This window comes from Eleginops maclovinus, chromosome 22, assembly GCF_036324505.1.
Source record: "Eleginops maclovinus isolate JMC-PN-2008 ecotype Puerto Natales chromosome 22, JC_Emac_rtc_rv5, whole genome shotgun sequence".
Classification (NCBI taxonomy): domain Eukaryota; kingdom Metazoa; phylum Chordata; class Actinopteri; order Perciformes; family Eleginopidae; genus Eleginops; species Eleginops maclovinus.
In genome coordinates, this window is record NC_086370.1 from 11,502,328 (window position 1) to 11,522,715 (window position 20,388).

At 37.9% G+C, this 20,388-nt stretch overlaps 1 protein-coding gene across 13 annotated transcripts in view; it reads right to left on the minus strand.

Annotated features, from left to right (window-relative positions):
- The window catches only part of LOC134858721 (neurexin-1a-like), a 221,679-nt gene that overhangs the window by 24,512 nt on the left and 176,779 nt on the right, over positions 1–20,388 (minus strand). For 10 of the 13 annotated variants that reach the window (XM_063874765.1, XM_063874764.1, XM_063874769.1 and 7 more), the window contains 3 exons: positions 18,609–18,780; positions 12,218–12,307; positions 10,517–10,836 (listed from right to left, as the gene is read on the minus strand). In XM_063874765.1, coding sequence (XP_063730835.1) covers positions 10,517–10,836; positions 12,218–12,307; positions 18,609–18,780 — 582 coding nt within the window. The remainder of the gene's footprint in view (positions 1–10,516; positions 10,837–12,217; positions 12,308–18,608; positions 18,781–20,388) is intronic. The other 3 variants (XM_063874773.1, XM_063874772.1, XM_063874776.1) reach the window with 1 other exon arrangement.

Here is a 20,388-nt window from a genome sequence, read left to right on the forward strand (position 1 = left end):
ACGTTATACCCCCTTCCATCCCTAAAATTGCCTTTATAGTATGAGAAGTGATTAAATGTTATCCTACATTAGATGGAGATGGCTGAACCGAATCAGCCATCTTAAATGTTAACAGTATGATCTTCATCTTAGTATCTGTAAACTCAATCTACTACTGTTTGGCAACCAAATACATTTCCATAATTGTCAGAATAAGTTATGAAGATAAAACAAGAATATGTTGTCTGTTTTGATGACATATCAAACATAATATGCTAATGGGAGGGCCTGTATCATAAATACTGACACTGTTACAGACATACTGTAAGCCAGTTATATTTTCTACAAGCTTTTGCAAAAATTGTTTTAAAAAAATGACAGCTCAGGGTTCATGATTGTGATGTATAAACCAGCTGAATGTAGAATTGTGCAGGTGGGAGCAATGCAATATGACAAATTGTGTCTTATGCTCAACAGTTGGCCCAGGACTATTTTGTGTTTTAACAAATCACAACAGCAAATATCCTCAGTACAATATGGTCTATAAAACATTCTGTAAAGCTGTCAGTGTCAGTATCTTCTCCTTGCACAATCCAACACTTTAAAGAGAGACAACATTCACACTGCGTAGGTTTCATTCTTTGTCATCCAAACAGACTTAGCGGGACAATCTGTAGTCCTCTGTAATGCTGCCAGCAGTGTGAAACCTGCAAGGAAGCTTTGTTGACTGTTTTAATAATGACAGCACATATGATTTACTCGGCTCTAACAACGTAACGGACAAGCAAACAGGAAGTAAAGCACCCAAGGAAGACAAGGCACCCTGAGGTTTCAGCTGGCTTATGTCCAGAACAAGACTTTGCTGTCAACTATCAAAAGAAATGTAAACATTCAGCAAGACCTGTGAACACATAAACACGCTTTGGCATGTATGTGTTCACCCCTGCCAAGGTGGAATGGATCAGTGAGTCACATGGACTCTGTATGTGTACAACACAATGTTGAAGGGCAGCTTCCATAATGGCCCCCGGTGAGGCTGAGATGATGGATATGGTCTGTCGCTGGGAGTGAACGCCGCGGGCCTGGGGCCACTGTGGGTCTACGGCGTTAGATCCTCTGCCATCTGTCAGCACTGGGTGGGCACAAACCCATGACCGGGGCCTAGGGCAGCACACACCAGGACCACCTTCACAAACCTCACTTTAGGGGCCTGATGGGGAGGTCAGCAGAACACACAAGTGCTGCACAGGAGAACCGTCCATCTGCATTTCACCAAGCAACCTGTTCCTGCTCTCATCTAATAACATAGTTGTTGACACCAGGCCTTTTCATCAAATTAAACATGACAATTAATATAATAAAACCAGAAATAAAATCAACAAATCTACCTGTTGGTGAACAATGCCATCTGATAGCCATTACTCTTTTTTTCTCTCCAGCTTACAGTATCTCAGTATCGTGATGGTCAATGGCATACATCTGCATTGCAGGGGAAATCTTATCCTGAGGATGTTTTCTTTCTTTGAATAATTGAAGGCACCACAACCTCACAGGGCACCGGCTCTCAGGCTAAACACTGCATTAGGTCTCTAAGTCCAAGAGACAGTTTACTATCCTGAATAAATACGAGTCCTCTAACATCACGGCATCGCTCTCTCAGTAAATGTGGAACACTGCGTGTTTCCTTGTCAGCTCTTTGTTAGCTGTGGATCCGATCGTTTTTCAAATAATGAGCACACACAGGTAAAAATAAGCAATCAAGAACAGCAATCTACTGTAAGTAATGGAGGAAAACATTAACACTTAGTTTGTAAAATGTTTTTATACAAATACAATTGTCAAGGAAATGGTGAAACAACTAACTTTAAGTTATGGTCAGTAATTATTCAAAGGAGAACTTCCTTGATTCTAATTATTTTGTGGTTTAATTTATTTTCACACTAAATTAGAGTGAAGTAAAAAATGTTAGCAATGAAGAAAATCCAAGAAAGAATATTTATCTTTTCCAACTTGTTCCAAACACCATCCATCCATCCCTCCCTTCCTCAATCCATCCATCCATCCATCCATCCATCCAGTTCCAAACACTAAAGGAAGAATTGAAAATGAAAACAAAAAAGGATGAGGAATAGTTTGATGTTGGGACATCATGAGTACTTTACCTCATCTTTCCGTGATTCCATGATTTCACTTATTTTCATGACAATTTACTTTTAAAAGGATGAGGGTCCTTGCAGGTCAATCTGTTGGGGATGGGCTGGGCACAAATTTCATTTAACCATGTACTGAGTTCAGCAGTGGCCAAATGATATACCATTTTCCCTCGATAGCCTGGTATCTCTTCTCTCTGTCTCAACGACATCCAATAAAACCAAAAAGCAATAAAAGCTATCTTAAAAAAAACAACCAGCGATCATGAAATTCAGCAGTGAGAGCGGTGTGTACATGGCTGACAAGCACAAACACAGATGGGTAAATGTTCTATTGCCGTGAAATGAACAAACAAAGTAAATCTATGCTTTTTATTCTGCAATAAAATAAGCAGGAACGATAATCTTAAATGCCAGCTATTCCGAACACAGTTCTGGCTTTCTAGTAAGACGCTTGTGCTTTTCTCGTCTCTTAGCTAATGATAAGAGCTTTTAAACTAATTTAATATATCCCTGTCAATCAAAAACAACTTACTCTAATATTTAAAGCATTCTGTGGGCTTAACATCCTGGTCAAATTTAAACAAAACTTAACTGATAATCATCTTAAAGGCAGACTATCTCAAAGCTACAGAAAAGGTAAGTTACACAACTGGGTGATTGGGTTATAAGGTATAGTCACTGTCACAGGGTCTGACTTTATTCTGGGGGCAAGTTCCATGAACCGTAATTTGGGCATTTCTCAGTGGGTGAAACTAAAACCAATCAACACGTAGTCTGGGGGTAAGGAGTTGGATTTGTCCACGCTAGATACTTCTTTACATGTCAAATGTAAAGTACATTTTCTGTAAGATAGCCTGGGTATTTTCTAAATCTTGTGACCATTGTTACCAACATTTTCTTTTTATGTTTTTACATATAAGTATGTAATATGTTAGTTTAAATAGAATCTTGCTCTATATAAATCTAAATCACATGGCACAATGTCCAAATGTAATTTTAAATCTCATGCATCTAAAACTTAATAAAGGCTGAATAATCCATGAACTCATATCCAAGCAGCAAATTGTGTAGCACAATTAAACCAACTGCACTGCATGTGTGCAGTTACCTGAGGAGTGCTTAATACCAAGATAAGTCCCCAGTCTGAGATGCATGCAGGATTAGTATTAAATCTAGGTTGTGCAGACTTATTGGAGCCTTAGCTTGTAAAACAATAATCCCTTCCACTATCAAGACAATCAGAACATTGCCTAAAGGTAATTCTAGATACAATAAGAGACATAGTGCATGGATGATTGTAAAAGAAGAGAAGCTGCAGAGTGAGCAGTTATCGGATACTAAGTTGCGGAAGATTTTTCACCACAAGATTACTCTGACACTAAGTTTATTATAGTGTTTGTAAGAACGAGAGAGGGAGGCGCCGAGGTACCAAATACTGCACTGAAGGTGTAGCAGTGCAGGATGTCAAATCTTCGATTATCCCTGTGAATTATAGAGAGGCATGTTTCTGCCCCTCGACTCAGGGACCAAGACAAACAGGGCCACTACATGCCAGTTCAGCCGGAACTGAACCATGTGCTGTGAGTGCATATGAAATGGTCCACACAATGTGTTTTGAATGTTCCTCACTTCCACTGAATGGCCATTACTCCCACCTCACCTAGGGTTAATACAGAAATAGTCGGGCCAATAGGCTATTTGGAGGCAATGATGTGACATAGTGGCCATTCATTCTCCCAGAGGACGGGCTATAATCTGCATTTCTTGAATTTCCACCAGTAACAAGCTATAAAACTGAAATGGCACTCTGCAAAAAGGTTATGAAAACAATATGGCAAGCATGATATGTGAGAAGGGGTCAAATATAACTGTTGTGTTTGAAAAATACAATATTGGCCTGAATACAAGAAAATGCTTCTGATATATTTGGAAAATTCGATACTCAAGGTCACTAGATCAGAAATCAGCATAACATTACTACAGCAGGAATTAGCATTACATTTTATGTATAGATTGACGCTCAATTAACCAACAGTCATGGTTACCACACAATGTAACCCAATGTTTTTGATCCCCTAACATTTCCTGTACAATCACCACCATGACGTTAACACTTCTGGTTTTCATTGAAAATGATAATGGACAGATTGGTCTGACATTTTCCAGCACTTACCAGTTTATATTATAAATGCATCCAATGTACAGTATTTGTTTTGTGAACAAATATCTACAGATGATATTGCCACTAATCAAGTGGTATTTTAAAGTCATGTGGCAGTTACTGATTATGTTTAAAACAGAACTAACAGTTCATGTTGAGTATGAATATTAAAATGGTAGATAATAGCTAAAAAAACAGACTGAAAAAAACTCAACTGATGCTAGATTTAATATCAACATGAAGTTTAAATGTTGAGCTCTTCATACTGATAATACCCTAAGCGCAGCCACATATATCTTTTCCTCCTGTAGTTTTCTTTTCTTGTGTCTCCATAATATTCGAGCCAGTACAAACTAACTTTAGAGGATGTTCCTGCAGACAGCGCTGGTGGTGGATGTCAGACTCATACTATGACTGCTTGTGAGATTTATATACTGTATATGTTCTGGCCCGGGTTGATAATACAGAGCAATGCAGGTAAAAATCCATCACTGTCAAGAGCCCTCAATGGCTCTTCCAGACAGTAGGCTTTAGTTGTTTCCTTTAGCTGGGAGGGTAACAGCTACATTGGGCTCTATCTCTTATCCTTGAGTGGTTTGATTAAGCATCATCTGGTGTTAAAGGCTAGTTTCCTGTAGTTCGACATTCCTTCATTTTGTCCACCAGCCCTTTAAAAAGCATCATGTTGGTGTATTGGTATGGCTTCCATGCTTTCAGAATTTAATGCAAACATTACAATTATGTGTCTGAAGAGTTTCTACTACATCACACACATTTAAAATACAGTGTTTTGTTGAACACCATAGACAAAGATTAATAACAGCAAGGCTATTGGCAGCCAACAATGTAAAGTAACATAGTAAATGTTATTAAAGTAAGCAATTAAGCTATCAATTTTCTGCCACTTTAAACACACTTCTATTTTACTAATTCTAAAAGGGAAATATTATGCTTTTATTATTTTACTACATCATTTTGACAGCTTTAGCCACAAGTAAAATTAGGGTATTAAAAAGTCATAAAAACATAAAAAAATACAGTAATGCATATTTCAAATCTGCCTCCAATTAGCACAGAGAAAGTTTACTAGGGTGAAGCATTAATTTCCCCTAGCGATAAATAAAACAAAGCTGAGCTATAAACAGTTGAAATAAATCAGCGGGCAAGAGAAGAGAGTAGCACGTCTAAGCATGTCTACAGTAGCTGGTCCATTGTTTGTGGATGCATACACAAGTGCATTATGGTTTAATTGGATGTGACCAGGCACCGCTACAGGGAGCAGACACTTCATTAAGACATGACAGTCAGGTCTATACTGCAAGCTACCTCCCCCGCGAAGGGCATGGAGCACACAGCAGAAATAGCTACTACAGAGAATATTTAAAATTCAAAAGTCAAGTGCAGAGTATCTTATCAAATAAAGGTACATTCAAGACTATTGCTGGCTATCATTTACAATGTCTTTATTTGAGTGGGTTGTAAGTCCTCAATTCAATCTTAAACAAAAGGAGTTATGCTAATTACTATTCTGAACAATTAACTGCTGTGGAAATTCCACACCTAATCACCTTCTGGTAAGAAAAGAACAAATCTACAAGCTTCAAATCAAAGTTGTGTTATTTAATAAAGAGCAGAACATTTAACAGAATCAATTCCAGCTGGAGGCCAGATAACCTGCACAACCTATGTCGTACAAGGATCTGACCCCGATCAAACATTAAACCAGATTCTTAAAGGGAAGGAAGAAGGGGAACAGCCAATCAAATTAGAACATCTGGTCAGAGGGACAAACTGCAAACAACAAGGCAATTTACATTACAGGATGCTAAAACAAAGGACATAAGGCATGTTTAATTATATCAGGTAACATCTGTATGATAATTTGCCTGAAGCTCCTGTCTCTAGAGAAGATAAGGTTGCCACTCTTTTGTATTAAAGGTGTTACTAAAGCCTGGGAAAGACAGCCATAGTTAACATACTGGGGAAATCAAACCAGGGAAGTAATTACTTGATCTATATATAATTACATAAGACTTACAATACATTTCTAAGATATTAGCAATCCTGACTCACCAGGTATTTTCGCACAGTGCAAATATTCCCTGATAAGACTTGTGTTAGTATACCACAAGCGGACGGCCAAGTAGTTGGAGAAGAAAGACATTAAGCTAATGTTACCTATGAGCCAAAGCCTACAGTATTCAATAACATTATAACCCCAGTGGAGCGTTGAGATAAGTTTTTGATCGCGCGCCTGAGAAGTTAGAGTACCCCCAGACCCTTCAACATCGTTAAACTAACGATGATTAGCACTGATTTCACCCTCTGAGTGGGCTACGAGAGTGCAAAAAGACATACCATAAATCTACAGCGTCAGTGTCTCGGTGTTGGCTGCAAACTTTTTGAAGGCATGTATCGAGAGTAATCAGATATCAGAGACTAGGGATACGTGGCCTCGTAAGCAAATTGATTCCTAAGATTGATGTAACAATGTTTTATTTAGTATTCTCTAGTACTGTGGACTTCATTTAACTGACAATATAATATAAGACAGTGAACATTCTTCAAGTTTGTTTTCCTGTGTTTAAGTATCTCTAGGGTTTATGTAAAATATATAAACAGAAATATAACACATCAAATTTAAATGCATGTTCTTGTAAAACCCTGTCAAACCATAACATATTTATGATAACTTATTCTGCACTCAGGGGTGTATGCATACATGTATCCATCTACATTTCTTGTGGGCAAATAGCTTACCCTGCCCTTGGTATAAAACCACAATCAAACATTAGCTTGCGGCTATGAGCTAGCAGAGCAATATTATGGGTGAGGTGCTAAGATGTCAAATGACAAAGACATTTTCAAAAGAGCTCTCATCTAACAATGCTGTGTAGATTGAGGCCAACAATCCTTTACTGCTTCAATGTTTGAAAGCTTTGTATTGCGCTTTTTGCACAAAAGCTTTTTATTCAAATAGCCCCATCCACTTCATTTGTTCTGTTTCTGCAACTTGAGGAATGCAAGTACATTTTCCCTCATCTTCTCTACATCCTAAAGCAAAATAACTTCTGTCGCTTTAGTTTCTAAATAACCACCTTTGTTCACCAGCTAGTCCCGGTCGTTAGCTATTGTTTGGCAGGCTACTATGAGCAAAACCTTAGACATTGCACATAGTCATACGACCCACTGTTATTAAAAAATATGGTCATGAGTCCTTTAAATATAGATATTAAAGCAATAGGCAAGTACAACAAGTGAACGTGACTATTTATTTGTGTTGAGTGAACTGCCAAGGCGCTTTGACCATCTACATTTTCTGGCGCGCCAGTCTGACCAAGCTTCAACAGTTAGAGCATGATACCACCGCCATTCCATCTCCCCTTGGGCCTGCCATACTAAAAATGTACGTGTCCCAGTAATGTAAGCCTCACAGGATATAAAAGCATTCACTGAATTGCAGTTGCCATGAGAGTGGAGGCGGAACAGCTGGACAATGATTAAAATGCTGACTATTCAGGGGAAAGGACAGTAAATGCACCCTCTCTTTTTAGAGGCCAGACACGATGTCTTTCTAAGTGTAGTGTCCTGAGACAGAAATGTCCTACTGCGATGGCTCTCCATGGGAAGGTTGTCACGTCGAATCAAACTGAAAGCATTGACATCTCCCAATGCACACATTTTTGCATGCCTCATTCATCTTTCCGCCTACATTACACCACAACTCTATAATCCATGACCTTTCTTTCTGTGTGAATGCATAGATAACTAAACCTACACAGTTAGCCTTGGCTATTCTCATTTTTTCCAATCCCTTACTTTAAAGGTGAGCTCGCAACTTAACTTGACAGAACATTTCTAAATGTATTTTTACCAACAAAAAAACATCACTGTATAACTATTTAACTTCCTAGAAGCCTAACTGATACACCACTTACTTTTAAACAATAGGCAGAAGTAGGTTCCCAAAGAAACCTTAAGATTTTAACTGTAATTCAAGTGTTTACATCCAAACCAAAAGCTGAAGGTACAAGGTAAACTGTTATTGATTAAACTCCTGAAGCAGAATATAGTAAACATAAGGTATATTGTCACATTTTCAAACACCAGATCATATCCAAAAGTAAAATCTGCTGTGTGTATATTAATAAATACTGCTGTAATACAATGCATTTCTAAATTGTCATGGTCATTTATATCACTTTATTTCTCCTCCTTCCTGAAAAAGGCGGGCATCCATCTGATCAAGCTTGTTCCTTTCTGCCAATCTCTTGGCTCCTTGGTGGCAATTTATAAAACCACATGGTGCTGGGATGTAATTATAGTCTATTGTGTGATATTTCGCTTGCATTACATGCTCCTGCAACGGTTCAGGAACCATGCTGAGTCTGAGAGAAACCCGTTCCACTGGATCAATATTTATGATTGTATTATTTGTCAGCATCAGCAGACACAAACGGTTCTAATGGTCAAACTTAGAGGGTGTTAGGGGACAGCCAGTAATGTGGGGTCTTTACTTCTGCGAAGTTGGAAAATAGGTGTGACTTTTTTCTAAAAATTGGTTTAAAGAAGAACTTACTTCTAAACCAACTAATCAAAACAGCAATGTATTTTCGATTATACCTATTGGACAATCCTTTAAAAATGGTCGTAATGGACAAAACATTGTATTTGTTTGAATATAACTATGCATGCTTTTCTGTGAACTGAGTTCAGCATATTTACATTTCTGTCACACATTCACTTTGTATGTGTTTCCTTTCATGATTTCAATGACATACAAATTCAATTACATTTATCTGGTTGCATCTCACTATTTATTTAATTTGTTATCTTAACAGTTATGAGCAGAACAAACAGTATTTCATTGTACAATATTGAATCTTTAATCTTACATTTTGTTGTTGTATATTTAATTCTATTTACATGTAAATAGAATCCTGCATATGCTTGATCACTATCAACGTTCCATGCATAATTGAGCTTATTGTGTTGATTTATTTTTCATCTGCACTGCTTATAGACTGGTCTAACACAATACCTGCACTATTTTAGTCTAACTTAAACCACACTGTTTCATTTTGCACTATATTTTAGTTTTATTTATTAGTTTTACAACATGCTGCATTGTTGGAGGAGCTCGGGACCTTCTATCAAGACTTATTTCAGAGCTTCATGTAATGTACAATGCCCCTTATTTACACAAATAAACTGTGTTAATAGGTTTTGAATGCTATCGGAGAGCAGCTTTTGCTTTATAACATAACTTAGAGTACTCTCTCTATCTTGAGTAAATTTTTTACTTTTGTGTACAGGCTGGAAGTCTCTGGTGGGCCATATAAGTTCTATTTTAGTTTTGTACCAAGAACACATAAAGAAATATCCTACTTTACTACTACTGCTATTCGGAAAAATACTGAATCAATTTTTCTGTGTGACCTAAATGATTCAATACCATTGTCTGTTCAGTGCGCATGAATTCCTAAGTTCTAATGAAGTCAGCATATTTTTTACAAGTCAATTCCCAATGCAACGGCACAAGTAAATAGAAAAACTCTTAGCGGTGACACTGAGTTTAGAAAATGGGTTTTTAGATGCACAAAGATATTTCTAAAGGATACAATAATTAATTTGAATTATAATGTCTTTGGTTCTTGGCAAGGAGTACCTAGGAACGGTCTGATCGCCATTTCACTCGATAGGACGTTTTGTGTCGCATTGTTTAGTCACACATTGTGACATCTGAGAAGTAATATGCCCCTGCAGATGCTGCACCGCTCTTTCAGCACAGATAAAGATGATGGAGGACCCTATGATGGTTATCACTCTTACACTCACACACACACACACACACACACACACACACACACACACACACACACACACACACACACACACACACACACACACACACACACACACACACACACAGATCTGATTGCACAGGGAGAAACAATCCACACTGAGCCTGTGGTCCTACTCCCAATGGTGGAACAATGCACTTATTTCAACTCAGTTTTTAGGTCAGAGTATTGAAGGAGAAGAAAGGCTTGACACATTTAAGTAAGGCAAATGCTCCACTATACAAATAGATAAAAAAGATATCTATCATATTACTCGAGTATATGCTGAACATGATGCATTTTTTGTCAAGATGGTTTAGGTTGAGACAATATTGACATTAGTGAAAGTCTCTTAAAAATCATTGTTTAATTGATCTTACCTGCTGAGGCTCTCGTGGTGTTGTCTGTTTGACTCGCCTGCTGGACGCCGTGGTGGTGGTGATCTCCATGATGGATGTGGACGTCTCTGAGCGATTGGCTGTGGTGCTTGACTGCGGGGTGATAGAGGAGGGCGACTCCCCCACAAGCCGCACGCTGCCCTGGATCTTAATGTTGGGATCCCCCTCCGCGGCCATGTTGAACACTTTCAAGCCGTTATAGTAGAGGCCAGAAAGCTGGCCCTGAAAGGATCGACTCCGGTCCCGCTCCCAGCCTCCAATCTGTATAGTGGTTTGGCTGTTGAAGATTGTTAGCTGCCGCCCTGTGGGAAAACAATGTTACATATACAAGCACGTTGGGACTCAGCCACTTTTACTGAACAGGAAAAAAAAAAAGATAAAGACGGATTATTTGCCCAGTGGCTAATGAGACCAATAAATTACGGGTTGTAGAGGCAAACCCAGGTAATTTATTGCAGTTAGAATGATGAGATGCCTATAAAAGGAAAGAATAAACGTTAAATAAAAACGAAAGGATTTAGAGAATCAATGCAGCTTTGCTAAAAGGGCAGTCCAATCTAAAATGAAAATAACATTATTAACTAATATATTAATAAGAGGTAGTAATGTTATGACAATTTGATTAAACTACACTTGAAAATAAAACTTCAAAGACATTTTGTTTGCTGGAAAATTGCCTTTGGAATTTAGACAAATATTATAAAACATTTGTTCAGCAAAAGCTGAAAGCATATATTCCCTTATGCTTTGCTTATGCTATCCTGCATTTTCCTTCAAATGTTAGGATTTACAAACTCGTTATAAAGCAAGCATTTAGGAAAATAATCCTTTCTGAGAAAGCTACAGGCTGTTAGAATTGGACTTTTCTTGAATGCAATTTCACAGGAAGCTTGACATGCTTCAGGAAATTTGAAGGTATTCATCCTTTTAGCAAAAGCAACCAAGGGAAATTAAACTTGAACAGATATGGTTGGCACATGGAAAACCCAAAGATATTTTATGATAGGATTTTTTAAGAATGCAAAACAGAAAACAAATAAACAAAAAAATGAAAGGGCTTATTTCACATTGTAAGTTAAAAATATGAATTAGTTATTGATCTATTAAAACAAAGCATGCACTCAGTTTGTTTTATATTACAGTTCCTTGATCTAATGCCCTACACATATTTACAATGTCTGTTAAAGGGACTCAGATTTCTGATGCCAATTCATATTGCATTCTATTTATCTGCTAGCAGTTTAATCAGAACAGATCAAAGTACACAAAGTACTCTACTGTACTGTATAGGTTTCAAAGTGTTTCAAATAACACTTAGCAACTAATGGATGACTAAACAAGAACTTTTAAATTTATCATTTAGATTTTACAGCAAAATGCTACAGTGATTTATAGACATTTTAACAATGCTGATATTACTTCAGTAAGTGGATTTAATTCATATTTACAGTCCCTTTAACCTTAGTTGACAATAAAAACGTATTTAAAAATCTGAAATCTATGAAATAAATACATTATTATGAAAAGTATGAAACACTACAAAGTAAATTTAACTGTTCAAATCATTTATTTTTTTAAGTTTTACTGAACATTTATTTGTTTAAGGTTTATTATTTACAATATAATGCTACAACTTGGTTATGATCAAATTATTTTATTTGAAATTTTAATCAGTGATTTTACCTTTGTCGAGTAGCCATTCGTCAACTACTCGACCAAGTCGGTATGGGATTCGCTGTCTAGCAATCGCCAGGCGTTCGTTATCATTGTTGCCTTTAAAGTTTAAAGAGACATTTCAGTGGTTACAATCTGTAAGGTCAAAGGTTAAATGTTCATACTTAATGCTGGAGCTATACAACTGCACAATGTTTATACATATTTTATATATTTAAAACGCTTTTGATATTTAACAAAAAACAGTATTTACTAAACATTATTTGAACAAACTTCAGTCATTTTATTTTATTTTAACCAACAAATTAGGCCTATATTAATCGAAATAAGTGAACTAGCACGCAAATGTTTCATCTAGGTTACAAGAGCTATGTTAACCCAAATCACACATTTATTTTACCATTACAAAATCTTTACCCAAAAATCCATCCCATTTGTATTTCCCCTCTATATCTTTTTAAGTGGTTTTTAAACTAGTTATATACATTTTCAAAAAGAACATCATTTAAATGTATTGTTGAATCAACCTTTTATGGTGTAAATGAAAATTTATCTTCAATATTTTACAAATTCCCACCCCATTTATAAATAGCCTAATTGGAAAGAAATTATACGCTTATTGCAATACAACAATCATCACAGTATACATTCAGAGCATCTGTTCAGAGAAAAAGTCAGAGGACAATGTCAAAGTAGGTACAAACGCTGTAAAATATTTAATAAAGAAGGCTTTGACAAAAGCTACGAGGCATTAAGAAGGAAAAGTCATGAGTTTGACTAACTAATGCAAAGTGATTACATTGGTGTCAATGGAAAGCTGTTTTTCAAACAAGCAAAAAATGTGCCAAAATACAAAAAAACTCAACTCCACGATTGGAGGGGCACCACAGCATTAATGAGGGCAAACTCTGCATCACCCTTTTGTCAAGGGCAATAACCTCTCCAGAACAGAAGACTTTCAGCAAAGTGGCACTGTCTCGGAGTGCTTTCCCCCTGGTATTGTCTGCAGAGATTGAATTCAGTCAGCCCCATTCTTCCGGCAGATTGACAATGTTTGTCCCATCAACTATATTAATTCAGTTCTGGCCGATAAAAGATCCGGTAGCTAACAATGATTCATTGGAGAATAGCTTCGGAGGGGAAAGTCACAGAGACATGAAGGAAAGGAGGTAACCTTGTAACAGATGCACAGTTGGACTGATGAAAGGTCTTAGAGGTAAGAAGACGCATAAAAAGACATTTTTTAATCGCATCAGCTTGAATTACTGTAGAGGATCAGCTAACAGAAAGGGGTTTAAAGCTTGTCTATACAGCTCATGGAATTTGGCTGCAGTTGATTGTGCCCGTTTGTAACACAAAGGCTTGTGAAGGAGATTAGGTGGAACATTTCTCCCTCAACATTGACGTCGACAGATACATCCTGCATTACAACAAAGACACACAGTAACACTGTATGTCTTTCGATGCGGATGCTTGAATGTTCTTTAGTGGTCCACATTTCTGAAACAATGTCCAGTTATCTAATGTGATGCCGCACATTCAGTTCAAGTACTTGGTGCATCTATATTTGACATTTCCAAAATTGTGCTCCTATATTAATCAGGTCACTTCATCAGGGGCGCTTTGATGTTAAACAAAGTGCAACCCAAACTCAGCTTTGACACCTTTACATGGATCTCATCTCCATCTAAATTTGTCAAAAGTTTTCAAATGACATGAAACTGTAGTCGCGCTCATACCGCCTGATGTTGAACAAGGACAAGGTTGGAAACAGTCTATATTTATATCCCGCGAAAGACGGAAAACAACAATATGCCAGTCCGTCATGACTTCTCAGACTTCTACGATGTAAATAACAAGACCGGATTACAAATATGTACATCACAAAGGCTATAATAAAAAAAGGGTGGATACTGCAGTTTTAAGCAAACCTCACTCAAATATGAGAAACATTTATTTGAAACTGATTAATATATGAATAAGTGTAATGCTTAACTGAGTATTTAAGACTGTCTCTGTGGGATTGACAAGTTAAATAAAGTAGTGCCAGAGTAACATGTTATTTTGGTTCATTTAATGGTATGTGTTAATGTGAATAACAATGTAGAGTATTACCAGACTTATTGATTAAAAACAAAATGGATTTCTTACAACTACATATTTGGGAGCCCTTTAGCTTCTTACAGGAAGGTGGACACAAATCACACTAGCCTCCAGTTGCTTTCAGCTTATGTAAGGTCCACCATACTGCATGCTGGTGAACACACACTGTATTTGACTTATGCAACGGCTCCTGGAGCCAACCACCTTATTCTGCTGAACACTGAATGATGCAAGTATAACACACAAACTAATAAACAAAACAAGCAGACACCCACAGCAGTACTCTCTTTAATTTGAATGTGTTAAATTAATGAATAAATCCAATAATTGCTATGTTCATGGAGTCTTTATAAGCTTTGGTAATTTATGTCTCCTCCGTTTGTCAGTCATGGGTCGTTAGTTATGTCACCTCTCTCTTTCCTGCTACTGTGACACCTCATCTGAGAAGAGGTCAGCATGCAACGGGGCTCCCGAGAACATTTAGCCTACAGCTGGTGGGAGGACAGTGAGGACACAGGAATTTAATCTGAAGAGCAACTCATTTTAATGTCATTTTCTATGCTGATTTCATTATTATTTTAGCATAAACAAGCTTGTTTACTTCCTTGACAGCCAAACTGTATAACCATGTTTTAAATGGTGTGTTTTTATGTAGAATTACAGTTTGTGTATTGCTCTACATGCTGGTGCTGTCATACAAAAGGACAATCTGTTGAAGAAAAGGGCAAAGGAACTACAAGAAAGGCTGTGTCAGACAGGGAGGCGCACACAGAGACAGTAAACACACACACACAGTTATCCTTATACACAGCGTGACACTGTGCCAAAATCCTCTACTTTTGTGCAAAAACATGCCCCATTTTCAAAGACAGTAGCACTTTATCCGTTTGGCTCTGCACCCTGTGGCACACTAAGTCTATCCTTATACTGGGGTTAATTAAGTGTGGATATAATCAAGGTCTGATCGTGTATTGATCCCCACTGTGGGACACCCGAGTGTTAAACAATGCTATCCCCTGGGCTTTCGATGCAGCAGCAGAGGCCCATTCATCCCGCCTGCGAGCGGAGCCTGTGACTGCTGCTGAGTGGTGATTTGGTTTGGTATGGGACAGCCTGGCTTATCTCCTCCGCCAGACAGCAGCGATTCAGCTGAGCCGTCCCAACTGACCCGCTTTGCCCTCACTCACTTGTTTTCTTTTTTGTTAATAAAGTGGTCAGATAAGGTGGGAGCTTTATCTCATTACAAGCCCTTGGACACCCGCCACATTAAATGAACAAATATGCAAATGCTTCCTCTGTTCATGGACCCGGGAGGATTGAAAAAAGGAGGAACCTACACAAATCTGGCTATTATTTTTATTATTCTGCTCCTTTTTTTGTGTGCTCTGGCAATGCACCATTTTTTAAGCATGCTCAGTGATGACAGACCGCCAGCACAATAGGCTGAATAAGCTCATGGATAAAACAGAGTAGAAACCAGAGCAGATAGGATGAGCTTTCACGGATAAAGCTAACCGTGCTTCTCTTGTATCCAAAAATCTGACTCCACAAGGTGAAAAAAACTGAACAGAGAGTGAGATCGACAGAGGGGGCAGGGGTGAAGAGAAAGGGGTAAAAAGGACAGAAAAGGAGGGAACTGAGTGCTAAGGGGAGTGGAGGGAGAGACAGTGAGCTCTATAAGTGCACCACGCTCTGATAACAGTAAAAGAATAAGGCCAGGGACTTCTCCATTATCTTTATGTGCAGCGAGTGTTCATTGGGTGCTCCGATAGGATACTGCGCCTTACCCTGCGGGCCTTTCAGCGCCATTGTGATGGTATTACTTCCATGGCCAAGACTCGGGAGAACGGGATGATTTTTTGTTGCTGCCCAGCCTTTTGTGTGTGGCATAGAACGAAAGCAGGGCACGAATGAAAGGAAAGAGAACCAAACTACAACAAATAAAGGGCCAGTTATGTGTCAGTGTTTGCGTTTTGCATTTATAGATTCTGATAATTGTGCTAAAGACTTTTAATGACCCATAAGTATGCAGTACGAGACTTTTTAATGAGATTACGAGGGCAGCAATATAGGCCCTGGTGAAGCAATTATTTCCTTGCTTTGAGAATGATCGCTCCCTTCCATATAATCTCCTACTCTCTGTCATTCTCACTCTCCAGTCATCATTTTTTATCTCTGCTGTCTACTCTTATTATAATCACTGTTGTTCTGAGAGTGGCCTAAGAGTGGCTGAGGGCTGCTATTATGAGTGCGTTAGAGGCATACATGGATACTAATCAAACTGCAGGCGAGCTGAGAGAGTAATGGCTTTGTGTGCTGGGGGTGAGAGGAGCAACTGCGGAGTAATTGTGATTGGATGTAATTAGTCTGCAACGAGCCTAATAAGGTAGCTGGACTTGGCATTGTCGCTGATGCATGATTGGTGTGTATTAGAGTGGTCACTCCTCCCCTGCAGCTTTTATAACTCAGCACTTTAAATGAATCCAACATCATTATTTAGCTTTCTAAATTTCACGACACATTGACTAAGAATTCAAAATAGATTTTGATCCCTTACAATACGTTAACTACCATTATTAAATGTACTGTCATTTCTCTTTGCCAGGCATTAAATCGTCCCATAAATTATTAACTTTGAAAGCTACTGTCTGTAAGGGATTTTGAATGATAGTGTTTTACCAAGTGGGTTAGGGTTAGGGTTACTTTCCCCTGCAGAAAAACCTTTAATAAGTGACACACTATCATCTCCAGTGTTGCACCTTTTATCAGCCTCCCTCCTCCCAATAAAAAGTAGTTTTCACCGATTTTCTCTAGTTTATGGGCAGCACATATGTATGTCTCATAGGCGTCTTGGGGACAGAGGGTGTTTGTTGTTTGAGATCGTAGCAAGCAAGCAATTTAACCCTACTGTGCATTCTGCCATGTCCACAACATGTCAAAAGCCATCAGCTTCTTTTTCCACCTGAGGCAAGCGGCGAGGATTGAGTCCCAGTCATAAAACCCTCTTTCATTTGGATGAATGCACTGGTCATAGCTAAAAAGGTCACCAGACATTAAGCGAACGGGGAAAGCCGGTTAAAATGTTCCTGCTGCCCAGTCATGTTATGCATGCTCACAATCTTACAAATGTTTTGGATTAGGGGCTGTAGGTCTTACTCACAGTGAGCATGTAACAGTCACACTCCTTTAATACTCTTTAGGTTTTGTCAAAGCCTTTAAGCAGTTTAAAACTTAACAAGGTTAACACAAGCAATCACTTTTGAGAGCCATCAAACTAACATCTTGACATTCTACAGGAACATACCAGTGTTGCTGAGGGTTTTTCCAATTCCAACAGTATATTAGTCAATATTTTCCCCATGACATATAATGAAATAATATCTTTTTTCCAACATGAATATCCAATCTCCTGAGACAAATTAATCTCTGTACCAGTAATGACACTAAACAGAAGTGCCAGTACAAGCATTCCAGTCATAATAAGTGGAAATTATTACATACATTATACTTCATCAATAACTCATTACACAGCCGAGTAATGAGATGATTCATCTTCCAATGTCACGTAAACAGTGTTTATGGAAAGTGCGACACTAATGAAAATTGTTATTAGTAGTAGCACTGATAAAAGAGAAAATTGATACAGCTTTATTGTTGTCTGGGAGTAATTGTGGTCTAAGCTGTGAAAATGATCAATACGTTTGATAAAAATGTGTATTGGCATGGTTAAATGCAGCTGATAATCTAAGATCTAATTCTGATAAAGCAACAGATTAATTCAGGTATTAATTTAGTTGGACTGTGTTATTACAGGTTTGTCCACCACATCGCTTAATGCAATCAATCTTCTGTATTGGCAGATAAATAAATATTGAACTGGCACACAATTACTCGCCACAGTAAAACTGGTAATTTGTCTGTAAATAGTCTATTGATTTGACTGTACTGTGAGCATACACTGTAGGTGGATTATTTATGTTTATGCAGACATTTAGAAAAGGTGGGTGGTTGTCCGTTTATACACTTTATATTTTATAGTTTGCTTAAGTGCAGCACCTGGGTTGTTAAAAAGCATTCATTCATATTAAGTGATAAACATCAGAGTTGAGTAAAAAAACAAAACAGCAACCACTCAACAACACTGGTATTATTCGCAACAACTGCTGGAAACAGAATCATGAAAAGCAATTAAAGCACATGCCAAGTCAACATAAAGACATCCTAACAGAGGAGGCTTCACTAGTCGGCCTGCTAGTCTCTGGTTGAGATGTAACTAAAGGTAGAGTGTGTGACTCACCTGTGGGGTAGCGCTCAATGATTGGCAGGTCATCCACCTGCAGAGTGGCATTACCCCCACTCCTCGTAAACTTCACTATATGGTACTTTCCGTCATTTACAAACTTTGACGTCTCCTCAATATTAATGTCATCTGTTCCGACATTAAATACAACAGCAATGTTTCCTTTTTCCTGAAATGAGAAGAACACAGACAAGAAAAACCTTTAGTGATACCAAACATTACAGTTTTGGACTGAACGGAAACGTTTTCAGCTGAAAGGAAGTAGGTTTACGTTTTTGGGAAACGCCGAAAAGGCTCTAATTTGGTTTAAGTAAGTCATTGTCCTGTAGTTAGGACAATATGAATTTATTCGGCATCTTAAATGTGTTAAAAAGGCGTAAATCTCTAGTATTTTCTATACATATGTACTGTATATCTTTATAATAAAGTTATTCATCAGGATGGAAAGAAACAGCATTTTGATATCCCTGGATATCAAAATGCTGTTCCCCAGCTGGATTATTTTGTGAACAGGACTAATTTGTTATATTTTGTGATGTAGTGGCTTTATGAACATTGTAACACATTTTAAATATAATGGTTTAAATCTTACATTGTTCTGATTTAACAGCATTGCACTGATCATTGGTGTTATATTATCCCTGAGATACTGTGGAGATTTCGCTTATGTCATGGGGAGGGTCGAAAAAAATACAATTAAAAAAAGAATCCAAACAAGGTTCGGCCCCCGAAACCCAGCAGCACAATGTTCATACAAACACCAAAACAGCCACCACAACCATCCATAAGACTACAATACTACGCCCGACTCAACGTACTTTGTGTATCATCATCTTAATGTGATTTTATTCAGAAAAGCCTCCACATGTTTGTCTTTGAATAGCATAATGATTAAACACGAGAACAGGGAAATAGTAATGTCATTAGTATAGCTTCTGGTGTGGCTCTATGATGTTTACATCTGTCATGCCCTACGGTAAAATGTATAGGAGCATAAGCTCTCATGGATGATTTTTCTTGTCACTATTACTTGTTGTGCTGTGTATGTGCAATGAGATATGTTATTCTAAGTGCATACAAGACCTGCTGGGATGCCTAAAAGGCAGATAAAAAAAAGACATACTGTGCATTTTGTCCTTTATGTTTGCATTACATTCGTTCAATAAATTATATAGTTAGCGGTTAACAGTTCCCCCTTGAGGTTTAGTGCTCTACCTGTTCTGGCCTTCTGCATGATGCTGCCATCTGGTTCTTAGAGAGTGAAGTCATTTTTTTCTTTTAGATTCAGCCATTAATCCATCACACACACACACACACACACACACACACACACACACACACACACACACACACACACACACACACACACACACACACACACACACACACACACACACACACACACACACACACACACACACACACACACACACACACACACACACACACACACACACACACACACACACACAATATCTTTTTTTATAAATTAAAAGTAGCGGTAAAGCATACGGAGAGGAATGTCAATGAATCTGAATAGTTTGCATTAGAAAATGATTAAACTGCAATAAATTAAAAGATAAATACACAGAGAGCATCAAACATGGGTATGGAAACAAAGATAATGACAAAGGAAGTTTAAACTTAGGCTCAGTCTCCACATGCTATCTATCTCTAATACGCTTCTTTTACGGTACATGATCGAAGTCCCTGAATCCTACTACTTAATGCAGCTAAGAGGAGTGCGTATATTGCTGCAGCCTCTCTCTCTGCTTAT